This window comes from Neovison vison, chromosome 4 (assembly GCF_020171115.1).
Source record: "Neovison vison isolate M4711 chromosome 4, ASM_NN_V1, whole genome shotgun sequence".
Lineage (NCBI taxonomy): Eukaryota > Metazoa > Chordata > Mammalia > Carnivora > Mustelidae > Neogale > Neogale vison.
The window spans coordinates 1105351-1123720 of record NC_058094.1 but is presented as its reverse complement, the minus strand read 5'-3'; the positions used below and the strand labels follow the sequence as shown (position 1 = coordinate 1123720).

The 18370-nt window shown below is 68.4% G+C and overlaps 3 protein-coding genes across 4 annotated transcripts; 1 reads left to right on the top strand and 2 right to left on the bottom strand.

The window, feature by feature from the left end:
• Positions 1 to 372: 372 nt before the first annotated feature.
• LOC122905285 (maestro heat-like repeat-containing protein family member 6) lies at positions 373 to 6067 on the bottom strand. The gene is made up of 15 exons (XM_044246954.1): positions 5936 to 6067; positions 4535 to 4624; positions 4276 to 4428; positions 4001 to 4155; positions 3309 to 3426; positions 2945 to 3129; positions 2718 to 2855; positions 2492 to 2606; positions 2253 to 2396; positions 2006 to 2179; positions 1684 to 1851; positions 1329 to 1448; positions 973 to 1075; positions 796 to 861; positions 373 to 638 (listed from the first exon to the last, which is right to left on the bottom strand). Exons 1-15 carry the CDS (start codon positions 6065 to 6067, stop codon positions 373 to 375), a joined length of 2127 nt encoding a protein of 708 aa, XP_044102889.1.
• Positions 6068 to 6485: 418 nt separating this feature from the next.
• On the bottom strand, positions 6486 to 8509 carry LOC122905490 (nicotinate phosphoribosyltransferase-like). Its single transcript, XM_044247052.1, has 8 exons — positions 8152 to 8509; positions 7933 to 8073; positions 7543 to 7627; positions 7365 to 7445; positions 7176 to 7278; positions 6937 to 7091; positions 6719 to 6826; positions 6486 to 6602 (listed from the first exon to the last, which is right to left on the bottom strand). The coding sequence occupies exons 1-8, from the start codon at positions 8382 to 8384 to the stop codon at positions 6540 to 6542; spliced, it is 969 nt and encodes a 322-aa protein (XP_044102987.1). The 5' UTR covers positions 8385 to 8509; the 3' UTR covers positions 6486 to 6539.
• Positions 8510 to 12205: 3696 nt separating this feature from the next.
• LOC122905489 (gasdermin-D-like) lies at positions 12206 to 16565 on the top strand. 2 transcript variants are annotated; one of them, XM_044247051.1, is made up of 11 exons: positions 12206 to 12316; positions 13248 to 13469; positions 13627 to 13819; positions 14387 to 14555; positions 14691 to 14793; positions 14973 to 15035; positions 15296 to 15379; positions 15495 to 15670; positions 15751 to 15892; positions 15989 to 16062; positions 16174 to 16565. In XM_044247051.1, exons 2-11 carry the CDS (start codon positions 13253 to 13255, stop codon positions 16420 to 16422), a joined length of 1470 nt encoding a protein of 489 aa, XP_044102986.1. In that variant the 5' UTR covers positions 12206 to 12316; positions 13248 to 13252; the 3' UTR covers positions 16423 to 16565. The 2 variants fall into 2 exon arrangements, with proteins under 2 accessions (XP_044102986.1, XP_044102985.1); XM_044247050.1 differs by having other exon boundaries at positions 12206 to 12356.
• Positions 16566 to 18370: the final 1805 nt, after the last annotated feature.

Sequence of the window (18370 nt, the reverse complement as noted above, 5' to 3'; positions counted from 1 at the left end):
CGTGGCAACAGCTCCCGGGGTTGGGCCAGGGTCACCGTGCCCCCATCGGACCCCAGCTAGCTGCCAGGTGCCATCCAAGCTGGGGGTGGGGCACACTCAGGTTGCTGGCCTGAGTGGGGACAGATGGGCCCACGCGGGCAAGGCGGGCTGAAGGCAAGACGGCGCTTGGACAGAAGGCGCCCCGGTCCTGGGTCGCGTGGCTGTCGGGGCGGGGCGCCCCTAGAGAGGGAGGGTTGGTGCGCATCCAGGCCCGGGCCCAGGGTGGGGGGCCCTCAAGGGGAGCCGCTCCTGCACACCTGCCCCTGCCAGGCCTGGCCCCGGAGCGGAGCGCTGCCCGTCTGCGACCCCGGGGACCCTCCAAGCTGGTCAGGCTCAGGTCCAGCTGGGTCCCAGGCAGCCCCAGCGGCCTATGACGCTCCGGGGCTGGAACGGGCTGGTGGGGTAGACTGGTGGGGGCCGGGGGGGCCGGCTGGGGTGCCAGAGGCCTGGGCCGAGGAGAGGCAGGGGCAGGCGGAGGAGACCTGGGCTGAGGCGGCGGGGCCCGGCTTGGGCGCGGGCCAGCAGCGCCACCTGTTGGGCGGACGCGTGAGCCGCGGCGACCACGGCGGGCTCTGGGTCACTCTGCAGCTGTCCCAGGTCTGCAGGGACAGGGCAGCTCAGGCAGGGCAGAGAGCTCTCAGAACCACAACGTATCCCAGGCCCCGGGCCCTCCACCCGTCCCTTCCCATCCGCTGCGACCTCGCGCCCCCTGCCTCTCCAGGACCCCACACGCCGGTGAGCCAGCTGGACCCTCACCCTGGAGCAGGGAGTCCAGCAGGTCCTGGTTGACACGGCCAGGGCTGGTGTGATGGACGAGGAAGCCTGGACCGAGACATGCCCGTGAGCGCTGGCCGCCGGCGCCCATCAGGGAAGGGTGGTCCGGCTCCCAGAGCTCTGAGCGCGAGGGACGGACACCAGGACTGCCTCACTCACCTAGGAGCACGGCCGCGGCCCAGCGCAAAGGGGTCTGTGGGCTCCGCAGGTAGCCCTGGGTCTGGCTCAGGAAGCTGGGGGTGTGACTTGGGTACCGCTGAGCCTGGGGGCAGACAGGGTCATGCCGGTATCCCAGGACCCATGGCACGTGGAGAGCAGGTGGCAGACGTCAGCCCAGGGCTCGGGGGCCCCGGGGAACCCCCAGGGCAAGGCCTCAGGGCCAGAGGTCTTAGACATGCCCCCACCTTGTCTGGGAGAGTGAGGAGACCGGGTTTTGGGGGTAGAGCCTGGTGCATACCGGGCCAAGTGGGCAGCTGACCACACCCCATCGCTGTCACCGTCCTCCCCCTACTGACCAGGCAGTGGCAGATGCGGCTTAGGGCCTCAGGGCTGTCGTAGTGGGCCACAGTGACCGTGTCCTCCAGCAGGCCCCAACGCAAGGCCTGGTCACAGCGGGCCAGGGTCCACTCTGAACTCTAGGGAAGGGGAAGGGAGCAGGGTTAGAGTCCAGAAAGTGGCTGGAGGGACCCCACGTGTGGCCAGGATGAGAGGTGGAAGAGCCCAGGGCATGTGGTCCAGGAAAGACCAGGAACCCGGGAGCCCTGGACACTCGCACCTGAGGTCCTCATAGAAATACGAGGAGCGGCGCAGGGTGGGGACGGGTGGGGGTGGGTGGGGAGAGCAATGGGACAGTCTTGGGGGACAGCTGACCTCAGCGGCATCGCGGCTGGGATCTTGCAGGCGCAACAGCAGAGGGATGACGCTCTGGAGCACCAGCTTCCGGAGGGGGCCGCGGAGCCCCACCCGGAGCCCGCCCCGGCCCCGCCGCACCAGCGTCCCGAGAAGCCCCACGGCCGAGGCGCGGACCGACTCCCGGGCCTGCGTGGGAGGGCGCGGTCAGGGCAGACGGAGCAGGCTGCGTTCCCGACGGTGATCCGGGGGCCTGGTGGGCGGGGGGTTCTGCGGCGGGGGAGGGATGGGCCGGAACGGGGGTGGGGCGGCGCGGGGGCGAGGCCTGGGGGGCGGGGCTTACGTCGTCCAGCAGCCGCGGGAGGCGCGGCCCCAGCTGGGCGCTCAGGAGCCGCACGGGCGCCCGCGGCTGCCGCAGGAGCCTCCCCAGCGCGCCCAGCGCCGCGTCCACGAGCCTCGCGTCGCCCTCGCCCAGCGCACCCAGCAGCGCGGGCAGCAGCCTGCTCCCGTGCCGCACCTGCGGGGGCAGCGACTCGTGGGCGGCCCCTCGCGGCCCCGCCCGGTCCCCCGCCCCCGGCCCTGTCCCTGACCTTCCCGCGGTCCAGCGCCAGGTGGCTGAGGCCCAGCAGGCCCAGCCAGCGCACGGTGGGCTCGGGGTCGCCCTGCCAGGCCCGGAGCCGCTCCAGGATGACCTCCTCCCGCAGGAGCCTCGCGGTGGGCCGACTCTGCAGCAGCTGAGGGGGGGGGCGGGGAGGCCTGTGGTCAGCGCGCGCGAGGGCGGCCGCGCGCAGCCGGCGCCCCTCCCCGGCCGCGTGGGAAGCAGGCTCACCCCGGCGAAGAAGGCCATCGCCGTGAGGCGCTGCGCGTCGTCGGGGCTGCGCAGCTGCGGCAGCAAGTTCGCAAACAGGCCTCGCAGGTGGTGGTCCGCGTGGGCCACCATGGCACTGGATGGGGAGGAGATGGGGCGCTCTCTCGTCTCCCCTGCAGCCCCTGGAGAAGCCTCCAGCCGGCCCCGCCTCCCGCCCCCGCCTCTTCCCCCGCGCCCCCTCCCGCACCTGGCCAGCAGCAGGACGCCTTCTAGGTGGCTGTGGGCTCCGACCAGCCTCCTCCAGCCTCCGGCCTGCTCCATGCACGTGACTACCATGCGGCCACCGTCCCCGGCGAGCAAGGCCTTCAAGGCCTCCACCGCGCAGCTGGGTAGGGGCAGGCAGCGGGTGGGTGGAAGGGCCGGGAGGGCACCGGCCCCAACCCCCTTCCCTGGGCCGGGGCTGCGGGCCCTCACCTGGCGTGGCTGTGCGGCGGCCCCCGCTGCAAGGGGCCCCACACCTTCGGGGAGCCCGGGGCGCGCACGCCCCGCGCTAGCTGGTGTAGCTGCGTGACCAGCAGGAGCAGGAGCTGTGGGTAGAAGCCCCGCGTGGCACCCACGCAGCCAGACACAGCCAGCATCTCCCCAAGGGCCCGAGTGGCCTGTGGAACAAGCCGCCCGGCTCAGGCTCCGCCCCGCAGAGCTAGGACGAGGCCTCGGACCCTTGAGGAACGTGACCAACGCGCCGGGCCTGCCGCCCTGGTGCCCCCACCCCGGGGCCCGACCCTCCCACCCCCTAGGTCCTGGGGGAGGCCCCCGGCTGCGTGGGCCCCTCACCTACCGCCAAGGCCTCCAGCTCCCGCCCGGCCTGGTCCTTCAGCGCCCACAGCAGCTGGACCAGCACCTGCCCGTTCACGCACTGATTCCGGCTCAGGCTGGGCCACAGTTCAGCCGCCGCCCTGGGGGTGGGAGCCCCTGAGACAGGGTCTGATGTGGGGAGTCCCCAGGTCAGGGTGGGAGGCACCCCGAGGACTCCAGCCTGGGGAGGAGTCGGGAAACCGACCCCAAGGCACTCCACCCGCACACCCCAGAGGAAAAATTTAAGCTGCCCGGCGGGGGCCGTTCGGGGCTCCCTGGGGCCACCAGCAGGGCGACAGACCTGGTGTTGGGCACAGCCCATGTACAGAAGGAAACCCCAGAGACCGTCTCCTGGGCAGAGTGACCAAAGAGCCAGGGACGCTTGGGAGAAGCCGCCACCTGGCTTGCTCGTCCCACTTTGGAGCCCCAGCCTGGGCTCCCAGTGTGACCTGGAGGAGGAAGGCAGGCCCCCACGCCAGGACAGCCCTGAGGACCCCGGAGGACCCCCGAGGCGGGGGTTGGGGGTGTGGGGGTGTGGGGAGAGGATGGAGGACGGGAGTCGGGTGGGGGCGGGGCAATTCAGAGGCTCCGCCCCCCACCGCCAATCAGGAAGGGGGAAGAGAGCTGTTTGGGGACCTTGGGGATGTGGCTGCTGGCCTGGGGGAGGCGCGTTACCGGTCTGGGGGCAGCGAGCTGCGCAGCAGTGCACGCACCACCTCCCGAGCGTGCTCCCGGGCCAGCGCGCTCAGCACCCGGAGGGCCGCCCGCCGGGGCCTCCCTTCGGCTAGGCTGGGCACCTGCGCCAGCAGCTGGCTCACCAGGGCATACACCTGGCGGGGAGGAACAGACGTCAGCGACCTATGGCCACACCCCCGCGGGCAGGTGCAGCCGTGCCCCAACCTTAGAACTCAACAGCAGGAGCTGGGGCCAGGGAGGGGGCGATGGCTCACCTGCGCCTCCAGAGGCTCGCCCCGGGCCTCCGGAGCTGAGGACAGTGTGAGCGCTGTTGCCTGAGTCCCCACAAAGCCGGCCTCCTGCAGGCAGGCTGCGGTGTAAGCTGCCAGGTCCGCAAGGGCCCCCTCCTCCCGGGAGCTCTGGGGGTCCTAGAGCAGGGGTGGGATGGGCCAAGTGCCCTTGACTCTCCCAGCTGTCTTCCCCAGCGACCCCATCTTCCTTCATGTGGTCTCTGCAGTCTCCCTTCCCACTCACCTGACAGGGTCCCTCAGGGGCCTCACAGACCGGGGCAGGGACGGCACCCACACTCTTGGGATCCGACTCGGGTTCAAGCCCACGTCCGGACTGACGGCCAAGGGCAGAGCGACCTGGGGTCTGCCCCTGGTTGGCCTGGATCCCTTCAGCCAGAGCTGTCAGGGTTAGAGCCCCCACAGGGCCCCCGCGGGCCTGGCCCCACGCCCCCCAAGCCATGACCCCCGGCACACCCCAAGCCGCGCAGCCAGATCCAGAAGCGCCTGCCGCTGCTGCTTCTCGGAAGTCGTGCCCAGGCCTGACCTAGAAGCTGGCCCTGGACAGGCAGGACCGGGGGCAGGCGTGGTGGCGCTTCCTGGGTGGGGGCCGGGGCGCTCCCAGACGCACCCCCAGGTGTGAATATCCGGGGCGCGTGAAGGGCCCTCCTGCCCTTGCTGCTGGCAGGGAGTAGCTGGCCTGAAGCTGGAGTGGGGGGGGTGTCCGGTCTGTCCTCTGTTCCCCGGGGCAGGCATAGGATCCCTGGGAGGTGGTTCTGCAAGAAGGGGGGAGCGGGGCCCTTCTCCCTGACATCCGACCCCTCTGGGCTGGTGTGGACAGCCCTGAGGAGACCCCAGCAGGGCCCAGGTCCAGACAGAGGTCAGGGTCCAGCTCTGAGCTCAGGCGCTGCCTGGGGCCCCGAGCTGGGCTGTCCCCCCGCCATTCCGACCCAGCCAAACATCTTGGGGACGAGGATGGTTGAGACAGGTGTCACCACCTCTGAGTTCAGGGCGGCCTGGGGTGGAGCAGAGCTGAGGGGGCGGCCCCACCGGCACCCAGGTGCCCTTACAGGGGCCTGCCACCGTTGGGGTGGGCCATCTGGGTCCTGGCCCGTTCTGAGGCTCCCCCTCCACCCGACCCTGGAGCACAGGGCTCCTGGGTCCTGACCCGAGGAAGTGTGCCGCTGGGCAGCAGTGCCCCATGGGTACCTGGGCCTGCTGCCGCTTGGGTGTTTGTGAGTCTGTATCTGTCTGAGCCTCTGCCCCACATCCTGTCACCCTCCCCCAGGAATGCAGGCCAAGGCCCCGCCTAAGCCTTGGGGTCTGGAAGAGCCAGTCTGGCCACAGATGCTGGAAGAGGTGACCTGTTCTGGGAAGCGCCTCCGCACGCCAGAACCCCGCCTCGCGTGCCCTTGCCACCCAGTGCTGCCAGGGTCAGAGAGGCCTGGCTCCACCGCCCCACAGGGCCGAGGACATCTCTCCCGGCTGGTTCTGGTGCAACCCGAGTCACCCAAGCCAGCGGACACCTGACCAGGTTCGTCCACACTGGAGCTGGACCAGCCCAGAACTGCTCATCTCTTCGCTGGCTTAGCACACCCACCAAAACTTCCTCTCCTCAGTAAGGCTACGGGGTCCAGAGCTGGCTTACCCCAAGGCCAGCCTGGGTGTCCCCGTGGCAGATGGTGGCGTCCAGGAGCACAGCGACCCCCTGATAGAGTCCCGCAGGGCGGCCTCCGCAGTGCCCAGGGACGCCCGGGCTTCTCCTGGGCTTGGCAAGCATGAGGCGTCCCGCTGACCCCTCCATGGGGTGCCCTTGGCCAGCGTGGGAATCTGGGGCCACGCCTGGATCCCGGAAATCCCCAAGACCCTCTCGGTTCCTCAGCCCCAACCCGTGGCTCTCCCTCCCCAGCCTCCGGCAGTAACCGCATCAGCTCCTAGGTGGGCACCATGAGCCCCCCTTTCCCTCCGGCCTCAGACCTGGCCCCACAGCCCAGATGCACAAGCCTCCCACTGCCAGCCTCGGCCTAGCGCCCGGCCGCCCTCAGACCCCAGCCCCGGGGCCATCTCCCCACCCTGGCAGTGCCTGGGCCTCCCTGGGAGCTGGAACCCAGGCGCTGACCCCCGAGGGCAGCCTCCCATGCAGGCCCTGGGGGTCCGGTGAGCAGCAAGATGGGCAAAGAAAGACACATGACACGGTGTGCAGGACAGAGAGTGACTCGTGTTGGTCTGTGGTGGCCCTGACCCCGTCATGTTCATGAGGACCCTCCGGCCAGCAGGCTGGCCACCAGTGTCCGGAGCTTATCAGACAGCGCCACCTACAGGAAGGAGAGAGGATGATGGGTGGCCACAGGGATGGAGGGGAGGCTGGGGGACAAGGGGGCGAGGGGGGGTGGGGGTGCATGGAGGCGCATGGGGGCGGGGTTGCACCTACGGGGTAGGGGGCAGGCTGCTCCAGCCGCTTGTGCTCCGGGCTCAGATGGCTCAGGGACAGCTGGGCGAAGGCTCTCGATTCGGCCAGAGATGGGAGGGGCTCACACAGCTGGAGGGAAGAGGGAAGGCAAGGGTCGGGTCCGCAGTCAGGGTCAGGGACCAGGGACCAGGGCTCCACCTGGGTTGGAGGAGCAGACTAAGGGAGGAGGAGGAGGCTACCTGTCCCCGCTGGACCCAGAGTCTCAGCAGGGGCTCCACACGGGCAGGCTTCACGGTCCAGGCTTCCTGGGCCCCTCGAGGCCAGACCCTGAGCTCTCGGCCAGCCTGGGGGGGTTGCTCCTCCGCCAACTGCAGCACGTCCAACAGCGGAGACCCTGAGTGTGTGCCGAGAATAACGCGGGGGGCCTGGGGACTTGAGGAGGACCAGGGAGGCGTGGGAGGCGTGGGCCGGGCCTCACCATCGGCGCGCAGGAGCCGGTAAGCGGCCTTGCTCCCAGGGAGCGTCTGTTTCCCGGGGTCCTCGGTCAGCTTCATGCGCGGCTGGTCTCCCACGGACACCAGCTGCAGAAACGGGGCTTGCCGGACTCTCCTCCCCCGGCCAGTGGTCCCTCAGGCCCACCCCGCTGGGTCCCAGATCCCACCCCGACCTTATAGACGCAGCCCAGGGAAGGCTGGCGTGGACACGTGACCACGCTGGTGCCGATGCCAATGACGTTGACCTCACTGCCCTGGACCAGGAGAGAGAAGGTGGCACGGAAGCCTGTCAGCGTCTGCAGGCCCAGGGACCCCTGAGCCCCCCTCTGGCCCGCCCCTGCCCTACCCCACCTCCTGGGCCAGCCGGGCCAGCTCCTCCTCGCCAATGTTGTTGCTGACGGCGATGGAGATGGATTCCAGCCAGGGCGTCTGGAACCTGTGATGGGGGCAGCCCCTCAGATGGTCCCTGGTGCACCGATCCGCTCTCCCTCCCGGTTACGCACCCCTCCCCCACAGCTGACCGTCTGCCTCCGGCCACCCGGGCGCTGGCCTTTTGCTTATGAGCCCCCGAGCGAACCCATCCCTGATTTCCCTGCCAAGGTCCCGATGTCTCTGCTGGCAGCAACCAGGTCAGATCTCCTCCCTTGGGGAGAGACACACTGCTCCCTCCTGGGCCCCGGCCCAACGCCCCCGCCCCCAAGAGGATCTCTCAGTGGGCATAAGCCGCCCCAGGGGACTCACTGGACCGAAACTGTCCTGAAGACCCTGCGGATCTCCTGGGCCTGCTGGAGCAAGTCACCGCTGTCCAGTCTCACACCCACCGCTCGGTAGCCCAGCTCCCCCAGCGCCAGGGCCACTGCCAGAAAGTTAGGGACACCGCTCCTGCCGGCAGGAAGGACGAAGGTCCAAGAGGCCGCAGCTACTCTGCAGGGCCCACCCAGGGTAGAACCTGGGCCTCACCTCTGCACACTGTACGTGTCCAGCAGGCCCTGAAAGGCCCGGGGGAAAGCCAGGGCATAGGCCACAAAGGCCGCCCGCTCCCCCCGGTGGGGCTCCCGCACCCCTAGTCCCAGATGGGCACACACGCGATCCAGCCACGCCTCTGCACGAGCAGCCAGATCCACTCTGGGGCCCTGGCCGGCAGCTGGGGCCAACGTCTGCGGAAACGGCTTAGTGAAGGCCGCGCAGCCCATGGGGCAGGGTGAGGACCGCCTAACCCCTGGCTGAGGGCTGCCCGCTCCCCCACGCAGCACTGGGTCACCTGCCCGGGGGCTCAGCTGAGCCGGGCTGACCACTTGCCTGTGCAAAGCCGCGGCCAGACCGTCCCTCCCCGGCAAGGACTGGCTTTGGGGTCTGCTCTCTGGGGCGCAGCCGCAAGGGAGAGAGGTACTGACCGGGTCAGGGGGCACCTCGGTGCCTAAAAAGGACGTGATGAAAGAGTGAGCCAGGGTTCCCGCCACGGGCACGCCCTGCAGCTGTCCTGCCAGCACATTGCTGCTGCACATGCACCCCTTGGGGACGCCCCTGTCAGGTGGGAACAGGTGGTTGGTGGGCCGGGACCACTCCACCACGGGTGCCCCCTCCCCTTTCCTCCCAGAGGGAAGGGAGCAGGAAGTTACTGCAGAAGACAGCCGCCCCCGGGGACCCCAGGGACGCCGCTTCACCCGGCATCGCACCCCACCCCCAACCCTCACTCAAAAGCATGACCCTCAGACGCTCTGAGCCAGATCCTTCTGGAGAGAAGTGTTGGGGTCTACGGTTCCCTCGATCACGGCATTTCCCCAAGGCTCTTGGGGACCAGGATGGGTGGATCTCGCGGAGACCGTCCTCACGGCCCAGCACTGAGCAGACCTCTTCTAGGGTCCCGCCGGTGACTCCTCCCCTCCCGCCCCAGCAACGCCTGGACTCCATCCAGCAGCAGTGATCGCTTCTCCCAGCCTGGGCAGAGGGGGACTCAGAAAACCGGAAGCCAGAGCGAGGGGGCCGCTTCCTGGAGCAGAGGCCCCGTCGGGATGGAACCACCCTGTGGCGTGGGTTTCTCCGCAGCAGGTGGGAAGCTCAGGGAACCCGAGAGATCGCAGCAGGTCCCGCAGTAGGGGGCTTTCAAAGGAAGCTGCCTTCCTGCCGCTCACACCCCTCCTGAGTCCAGGGGCACCCCTGAACTGCCCCTGAACCACCAGGGCCCCCACTCTGGTGCTGGCCCATTCCCCAGAGAGCTCCCCTACTTGGGCCAAGCTAGTGCTGGGAAGAGGCACCCCAACGCCTGGGCTACCGACAGGGTGGCCACCGTGCTGAGCAGGAGGAATGCCCCGCGGGGGACTCAGTCCCCACGAGATGGGACTTCGTCTGCGCTTGGCCCTGCAGCGGCATCGGGTCAGAGGTCTCCAATCCTGACAGCGTCTGCTTTTTGGAGCAAGGGCTCCCGGGGGTCAGAGGGCGGGACAGAGATGTGCGCAGGACAGAAGGTGATTTGGCCAGGGGTTGGGATGGGGGGGGGTAGAAGAGGTAGGGAGGGGGAGGGGCAGCCACTGGAGGAAGGGGAGCCCAGCCCCCAGGGCAGCCTGTGGACAGCGTGGGCAATGACCGCCTGGCAAGGTCATGGGTACCGCAGGAAGCTGGGGAATGTCCCCGGAGGAGTCAGCTCTGGGAGGAGCTGGTCCTGGGCTGCTCCCCCTTCCGGGCCGGGCTGGTGTGGTGATGGGCTGCACAGGGGCCCGTCGTGGACCCAGCAGAACCTGGGGCCCCTGGCACCGGCCCTGGTGCCCAAAACCCTGAGCCTGGAATGCAGCGGCCTCGGGGCACTGTCCTGTTGGGGTCCGTCATCAAAGGAACGAGACTGAGACAAAGTGAAAGTAATGCAAAGCCTTATTCTATGCCAAGCATTAGAAGTCAGACTGACCGGCCAAGGCCGCCTCCGAAGAGAGCGACCCTGTCCCGATCTCACAGGCCAGGTGGTGTTTCAGGGCATAACCGCAGACCCAACGTACCTGGCTTCTATTGTTAAGGCGTTTACTCCTGGAATCGATACCCGGAACCATACCAGGAAGGACGGGGGCGTTTATTCCCGGATGAAGTCCGTGGGTGTAAACAACAACACGGCTACCTGGGCAACATGGAGTCGCTCTGGCTCAGCAGCCCTAAGAGTTAAACAGGTTTTAACATTAAAACGGCCCTAACAGTCCCATCTCCTCCGTGATGGGGCGGTTCCCTCCAGAGCTCTCTGAGTTATCTTTGGGATCTCAATGGCCTGTGTGTTTGCCCAGGGTTGGGCACCCGCACGGCAGCGTCTGCACGGATTGCCACAGCCCGCCCTGCACCAGCCCGTGCCAGCCCCGGCCACCCCCTGCCGGCACGGCCAGCCGGCGGATGGAGGCAGAGTCCCTGGGTGCAGCAAGTGACGTCCACCTCAAGGCGCCCACACGGAAATGACCTCCATGGACCTCAGTCTGGGGTCACGGCTTGCCTTCAGAGACGTGTGTCCTCCCTGGATGTGGACCCCCAGGGCAGCCCCACCCGCTTCAGAGTAACGCAGGGTGGGCTCGAGGTGGACATGGTGTCGCCCCAGAGCTCCTGGCCCTCGCCCTCAGTCCTGGTGGCCCCCTTGCTCTTTGAAAGGGAACCAGGGAGGGGACAGGGCGCAGGACCGGCACCTCCCACCTTCTCTCCCGCTCCTCTCCCGGCCGGCTCAGTCCTGTCCTGTCAGGCTGACCTCTGACCTCCGTCAAGAGTCAGGAGTCCAGACGTCCCGGCGAGAGGCCCTGGGCCTGGCAAGTCCCTCTCACTCTGGTTATTGATGGAAAACTGGAAACGGGCCAAGGAAATGCACAGACTCACCAACGCCCCCCCCCCCCCGCACCCAGCCCGAGGTGTTGCAGCCCCAGGCAATGGCCTCAAGGCAGGCGGGAACCGTGGGCCAACCTCCGTGGTCACCGTGGCCCACGTGGCCCAGGTGCTGCCCCTCCTGCCCGCCGATGGCTCCTGCCGGGCGCCCCTGCCTCACACCCGGTCCCCCAGAGGCGGCTGCGTGCAGGGACCAGGCGGGGACCAGACAGGACAGCCTTCTGGTACCCGCAACCCCGGGTGCGGCACAGGCCTGCGGCCCCCACCCCGAGATCACGCACAATACACACAAGCGTGTACAGACCCAAACACATGCATGAGCACACACGTGGGGCGCCTGGGGGGCTGTTGGGTGAGCGACGGCCTGCCGCTCGGGTCGGGACCCCGGAGTCCCGGGATGGATTCCCGCGTCAGGCTCCCCGCTGGATCGGGCTCTGCTGCTCCCTCTGACCTTCCCTTCTCACGCTCCCTCGCTCCCATTCTCTCAAATAAATAAAATCTTGAAAAAAAGAAAGAAACAAACGGTGTACGCGTCAGCCGTCACTCCCCGACCCCCCTAAGCCGGCGACCTCTCATCTACTCTGTCTCTAGGGCTTGGGCCTGCGTTTGAGGCTCATCCGTGTCCCGGGCCGTCAGTATGTCCTTCCCTCCCTCCTGGGTCTTCCCCTGGACGGAGGTCCCGAGCCCTTTCCTCGGCTGATGCGCCTCTGCGTTGCTTCTACGTTTTGGTGTTTCAGGGGACGCCGCGTGAGCCTTCGCGGAGGGCTGGTGCGTGAACAGACGCCCTCGTTTCTGTTGAACCCACGCAGGAGAGGAGAGGGCGAGGCTGAGCGTGGTTGTCGGTGGCCCCGCAGGGTCCCTCTGCCCCCGCCCCCCTGCTCTGTGGGGTCTGTGACAGCCGCAGGCAGGCGTGCAGTGGCCTCGCGCGAGGCCGGGGCCGGGCTGGCAGCTCCCAGCTGGGTGTGGATGCGCACATCTCCACGGCATTGCCGGCCGTCCGCGCCTTCAGAGCCGTGTCTGTTGGGCTCCAGCTGTAAGAAGGAAGCCACGGGAAGTACCTCCCGCTGGAGGGGGAGGCGAGGGCGCTGGGGCCGCGGGTGGGGCCCCACGGGGTGCACTGGCAGGGGCGTTTCTGGGAGGGCCGGCCGGTCACGTCACTAGACTCAAGTTTCACTTTTGGGTCTGGGCTCCCGCAGCCGTGCACTTCCCTGCACGCTTCCCAGCTCCGGTCTGCAGGGCGGACCTGCTTCCCGTCGTGGGCCCGGAACCAGGGGTGACCGTCGCGGTGAGCTGCAGCCCACGCCCAGTGCCGTCCCCACTGCCTGGTGAGGGGGAGCTCCGGCTGAGTGGGGGCGATGCCGCCCCTTTTGGGCGACCACGAGGTCCCAGCACCCTCCCAGGCAAGCTTAGGGAAGCCTGAGGCCTCTAGGAAGCCTGTCTGGGTTCGGGTTCGACCGCAGGGGGGCCCCTTCCCGGTACCCCGTGGCCCACTCCGAATCCAGACCCACACCGAGGCTCAAAGGTCTCCGCCTGGCAGGAGTGGTCGGGAAAGGCCGGCTGCTCTGCCTGGGGCCCAGGCCTCCTGTGTGCTGGGTCAGGCCTGCTGTAGGCTCTGGTCCCTGAAGCCTCAGCCTTGGGCTGGGGGCTCATGCAATTCTGGGCACAGGAAGAGCCTCAGAGGGCATCCCTGGAAGCTGGGGACGCTGGGGCAGAGCCTTGTGTGGGCCCCTTGCCAAGTCCCCGGAAGCTTGGTGGGCCCTGCTGCTTCTCCTGCCCTCTGAACGCCTCACCCAGGGAGACGGCCGCCCCAGTAACGAGAGCGTGGGGCTGGGGGCACCCTGAGACCTCTGGCCTCCCCTGGCCCCTGCTCAGCAAGCACTAAGAGTCCCAGGCTCTCCGGGGCTTCCCGTGGGCACTCCGGCCACAGTCCTGTTGCGCGGGTGGCCTGAGTCCCACAGAGGCCTGCGAACCCCATCCCAGCCTAGAGGCGCTCAGCAGCCCCAGGCGCGGCTGCGAGGGGGGTGGCGGGCAGACACTGTTCCTGTGCTGAGTGGTCACCAGCAGGAGTGGAGCTTTCTGCCCGTCAGAGCGTCCCAGGCCGGCCTGTGGAGGAAGAGAGCTCCCTGCCGGTGGAGGCATCCAAGCAGCGAGTGGTGCCCCCATCCCCCACTGTTCTAGCCGGAGGGCAACACGGCTGGCCCATCTGTCCTCCTCAGGAGCCATGGCATCCACCTTCGAGGGCGTGGTCAAGAGAGTGGTCCGGGAGCTGGACCACGGCGGCAAGCTGATCCCCGTGGACAGCCTGCAGAGCTCCGCCGGCTTCCAGCCCTACTGCTTGTTGCGCAGGAAGCTCCCAATGTCGCGATTCCAGAAAGCCCGCTACACGGGCCTCAACCTGTCCATCAGGGACATTCTGGAGCCTGGCGCCCCAGAACCAGGTACCCCGTCCTCTGGGAGGGGAGGGACGGGGGGCCTGCTGCGGGCTCCGCGCCTCTGGGCTTTCAGCCTTCCAACAACACGGCCTTTCCAACCCTCTGCGCGGGAGGGGCCGGGGACCGACGGGGGGACGGGCCCTCAGCTCTGCTCTGGCTCTAGACGTGAAACAAAGCACGCCCATCCGCGTCTTCGACTGCACGGACGGGGAGGCACAGGGCGGCGGGGAGCTGGAAGCCGCGGGACAGGGGAGGCTTGCGGGCCAGGCGTCGGTGTCCGAGTACCTCAGGATCTCAATGAAAGTGTGCACACGGCAAGTGGACCCCAACGTCTGGGACGCCATGAAGCGAGAGAGGTGAGCCCCCGGGCAGCCCCCGGGTCACCAGCCCGGGGCATCAGGAGTCACCAGGTGGCCGTGAAAGGCCAAGGGTCAGCACGGCGGCCGGGGTGGGGGGAGTACAGGCCCCGGGGGCCCGTCAAGCCCGGCAGAGGGGGACGAGGCTGCCGAGGTGATGGGTGACGGCATCCTGAGGGCCGGCGGGGCCAGGCCGAGCCGAGCCCACACGGGACAGGGGTGAAGAGCAACAGTAGTTCAGGGTAGAGTTTTGAAATTTCAATCCAGGGAGGGGCAGCAAGTGGGGGAAGGAGCGGCTAGGTGAGCAGCGGCCGAGGGTTGGGTATCGCCAGGGTCTGCCGGTGTCCACGGAGCACTCCTGGGTCTGTGCCTCCCCCACCATGGCCCACCCCCCAGGATCACTGTTGGGAGCTCCCCGGGAGGGAATGATGGGAATCCCGGGCCTGGGCCCCCCCGGAGGTCCTGGGCTCCTGGGCCGCAGCAGCCCCCAAGCAGCGTGGCCCACAGAGGGGGAGGGCAGGACCCCCTGCCCCCCACCACAGCCTCCAGGTCAACCACCTGCCACAGGCGCCTGCGGCAGCCGGAGCACAAAGTCCTGGGGCAGCTGCGCAACTGCAAGAGCGACGTGTGCGTGGTGACAGAGGTCCTGCAGACGCAGGAGGAGGTGACCGTCAGCCAGACCCAGAAGCACGAGGGATCCGGCCAGTTTGCGCTGCTTGGAGCCTTATCTTTCCAGGTGTGCGGCGAGGGTCGTGAACTGGGCAGGGGTCGGGGAGGCCAGCGGGGTGTCCCCAGGCAGACCCCCCCACCTGCACCCAGCCTCCTCAGCCCATGACCTAGAGCCAGGCCCGAGCCCCTCTCCACCCCACAGGGACAAGGCCAGGGCCGTCGGAGCCAGAAAACGAAGGTCAGCATCCCCGCGGGCACCGTCCTGGCCTTCCAAGTGGCCCAGCTGCTCGTTGACCCTGACTGGGGTGAGCTGGGATTGGGGTGCCTCCTGCGGCCCTGGCAGAGAGGCGAGGAGGCCCAGCTTCCCGGGCGGCCTAGGAGCCGAGGTCGGGCCTGGGACGGGACAGGGTAGCCCCCGGGGGTGTGGCAGTGGCTGGGGTCACTGGGCGACCTGCCCCATCTCTGTTCCCCCCCGGGGCTACAGATGTCCTCCTCTACTGGGATAAGAAGGGCAAGAGGCCGAAGACCTTCATGCCGCCCAGTGAAGGTGAGGTGGGCGCCTCCCGCCCAGCCCGGGGCCTTCTGCGCAGCTCAGCTCGGCCGGCAGGCCCCGGCCGGGATCCCCAGTGCCCGAGGAAAGCCGGGGCAGGGGAGCTCTACGGCCTAACCAACACCAGCCCCGCTCAGCTTCACTCCAGCCTCGGCCCAAGCCTCCCTTCTGCCCTGGGCTGCCAGTGCTGGGTGGTGGTGATGGCCGGTGAGGCCTAGGGGCCTGCTCCCGGCCCTGACTCGCCCTGCCCTGCCCAGACCGCAAGCTGGTTTTTGAAAGGCGAACAATCGAATGCGAGCTCTCCGGAGGCTTACACTATAAAGGCTTAACGATACGGTCAGGTCAGTACCTGCTCCACAAGCCCGGGAACGTGGGCGGGCACCCCTTTCTCCCACCTGGGAGTCTGCCCTTCCCCACCAGGGTTCTCCAAGGTCAGTGCTAGTCCTCTCCCCACAGACGGGTTTGCTGAGGTCGGTCCTGCGTTCAAGGGAGACTTCCAGGACCTGCAGGCAGAGGTGTGGGCCCAAGTCCGGGCCCTCCGGTGCTTGTCCCGGGAACTGTGCGGGCAGCTGCTGGCGGGCTTAGCGCAGGTGCTGCGGGAAGAGCGGGCCCTGCAAACTCTGGAGGACGAGGTGAGCAGCCCCGGGGCAGGAGGGCCGGCGGGAGGGGCCCGCACCCGCCGCCTGGACTCACCGTCCGGCCCCGTCCCCAGCTGGAGCAGGGCCTGAGCTGTGGGGTGGTGCCCACCCTGGAAGGTCCAGCGGGCGCCGTCCTGGAGTGCCTGGTGAACAGCTCCGGGGAGCTAGAAGGGCAGCTGGCGCGCCCTGTCCTCTACCTGGTGGAAGCACTGGCCGGTAAGAGGCTCCTGCAGTGGGGCCGGGCGGGGCAGGGGTAGGGGCTTGTCGGGCCAGGCCTTCTGGAACCCCCTCTGAGCGGAAGTCTCCCCCCAGTGCTGACTGAGACCCAGCATGCGGTGCTCGGGAAGATGCTGGAGACCGGAGAGCTTTCTGGGCGGTTGGACCTGGTAAGACACATGTGGGTGGCTGGGCCCAGGGGTGAAGGGGGTCCTAGGGAGGAGCGATGGGGGGAGGCGGGCACGCACAGCTCACAACAACCTCCCTCCTTGTTCTGGCAGGTGGGGAGCGTCTTGGAGCAGAGCAGCCCCTGGCAGCAGTGTAGGGGCGTGTCCCTGCCACCAGAGGTCCTGGGGAGCAGCTGGGACCCAGAGACACCTGCCTGGGTCCTGCTGGAGGAATGCGGGCTGGAGGTGCAGGCGGACGCCCCCCAGGTGCGCTGGGAGCCACAGGCCCAGGAACGCACCTGCGCTCTCTTCGCCTGCCTGCTCCTGCTGCTGGGACTGAGCCCGGACAGCTGCTGGGGCTGAGCCGCTCTCTGGTTCCCCCAGGCAGCTGCAGGGACACGGGGGTGGGACACAGCTTGAGCCCACCCCTGCACCCCAGACAGCCTGTGGCCCGTTCGTCCCGGGGCCGGGCGTTGGGAGAGTCAATAAATGTGGTGTACGAGGGAGAGAGGCTTCGGAGTTATGAGGCTGCCCCAGATCCTGGCAGGGAGCGCGGGGGACGGGGGGCTGCTCCGGGGTCCCGCTGCTGTTCTGCCGAGGGTCTAAGGGGCCTGCCAGGTGTTGGGACCCGGCCCCGCCGGAAAGGACCGGCCACGCAGCTGGGCTCCCGGCCCTCCCCCGAAAGCTGGCCTTCCAGATCCATTGCAGCAGAGCAGCTTGCCCAGGGAACTTGAGGACGTCCCGCTGTGGCCTCGAGGACGGAGCGGAGACCAGAGCACGGCTGTCTGACAGGCACACAGACTGGTCCTCCTGGGGGAGGGTCTGCGTGGACCTAACCCTAACCTTCGTCTGAATGGTCTGGTCTCGTCCAGGCACATCTGCTCAAGGCTAAGAGTCTGTCCCTGTGCGTGGGTGGGGTGTCCTGGCCCCTGGGGTGCAGATCCCTGGCCACTCGCGGGCCTCAGCCACCCACGGCAGAGGGGGACCCGAGGGCAGGCACAGGCGGGACCCGACATGGCCTCGTCGCCAACAGTGTGCACAGTCCGGAAATCGGCCTTTCGTGGTGGGAACCGCAGTCGGCCTTCCTCTGCGCGCCGGCAGGGCGACGAAGCGGGGGTTCCGCCATGGCTGCCCCTGAGAGGGGGCCCCAGGACTCACCGAACAGGAGGGACAGCAGTCTCAGAGCAAGGACCTTGGCCCCAGAGAACATCTCGTGTCCCAGCCCGAGAGCGAAATGAATGCAAGGACTAAGCGGGCTGCGCCCCACACGCCCTCCGTCCTCCCACCTGGCGGGCAGAGGGTCTTGGGGGGCATAGCAAGCTGGGGGTGGCCACAGGACCACGAGCCGGGGGACACACTGTGCAGGACAGAGCCTGCGCTCCTGTAACCGGGAGGGCGGTGGGCACGACGGACCTGGGGCGGAAGGGGCCGGGTGCCGCCTGCCCGAGCCCTCCGCGGAGCCCGGGGCCTCCTTTCGAGAGCGCATCTCTGGCCGGCCGTGCCCTGCTTGGTGACGGAAGCGCGCGGCCATCGCTCAGCCCAGGTTGCGGCTCCTGGGCGGCGGCCCTGGGGGGCTGGGCCTGCTTCTGACCTCAGCGGCCGTTACTGAGGGGAGCGTGAGGCTCCTGCCCCAGCCTCGGGCCCAGATCAAATCAGGGGCTCGGAGGACGTCCCCGCACACACCCGCTGCCTCGAGGGACACCGAAGACGGACACCCAGCCCTGCCCTGCTCAGCGTCCCCATCCTGGGAGCTGCGGTCCTGCCCGACAGGGGACTGGCTCGAGAGCCCCCAGGCCCGCACAGCCTCCCAGGACACCCCCAAACACCCCTCTCCTTCCCTCTCCCAGCCTCCCTCGGGAGTCTGGGGGCCCCCGGAGGGTCGGTGACACGTTTCGTTAGTTCTAAACGGACACAGCAGACCATACCCGCTGCTTCCACACTGACCCGTGCGCTTGGGCCTCGAGGACCTAACGACCTTCCTGCCTGAGCTCCGGAGCTTTCTGTCCGTCTCAGGTGAACCCTTGCCTTCCCTGGCCGTAAACACGGACCCTGAACCGGCCTGACTGTAACCCCCGGCGGGCGGACCCTTACTCCTCGCTCGATACTCACTGCCTTATCTATCATCCCAGCCTGAGCCAGACCCGGGCCAGGCCATGGTCATCAGGACTCCATGCTTGGCCCAGACCCGGTTCCAGACTCATCCCAGACCCCTGTAACGCACCTGTGTTTATTTTAACCACTTGCCCCAGGGGCCAGGCGGGACCCCAAGGGGGTCCCCAGACGGGGCGGGACGGGTCCCAGCCCTCCAAGA

Bases quoted from the DNA above. Each gene is read 5' to 3' on its own strand.
- LOC122905285 (XM_044246954.1), bottom strand. From the start codon at position 6,067: ATGCTTGCCAAGCCCAGGAGAAGCCCGGGCGTCCCTGGGCACTGCGGA. The intron at 3,427-4,000 runs GTAACGCGCCTC...TCCCACCCCCAG, and splicing joins AGCTCGCTGCCCCCAGACCG to GGCGGCGGCTGAACTGTGGC. The intron at 2,397-2,491 runs GTGAGCCTGCTT...CCCCCCCCTCAG, and splicing joins CGATGGCCTTCTTCGCCGGG to CTGCTGCAGAGTCGGCCCAC.
- LOC122905490 (XM_044247052.1), bottom strand. From the start codon at position 8,384: ATGGGCTGCGCGGCCTTCACTAAGCCGTTTCCGCAGACGTTGGCCCCA. The intron at 8,074-8,151 runs GTGAGGCCCAGG...TCCTGCCGGCAG, and splicing joins GACACGTACAGTGTGCAGAG to GAGCGGTGTCCCTAACTTTC. The intron at 6,827-6,936 runs GTAGCCTCCTCC...TCTTCCCTCCAG, and splicing joins TCTGGGTCCAGCGGGGACAG to CTGTGTGAGCCCCTCCCATC.
- LOC122905489 (XM_044247051.1), top strand. From the start codon at position 13,253: ATGGCATCCACCTTCGAGGGCGTGGTCAAGAGAGTGGTCCGGGAGCTG. The intron at 14,794-14,972 runs GTGAGCTGGGAT...CCGGGGCTACAG, and splicing joins GCTCGTTGACCCTGACTGGG to ATGTCCTCCTCTACTGGGAT. The intron at 15,893-15,988 runs GTAAGAGGCTCC...GTCTCCCCCCAG, and splicing joins CCTGGTGGAAGCACTGGCCG to TGCTGACTGAGACCCAGCAT.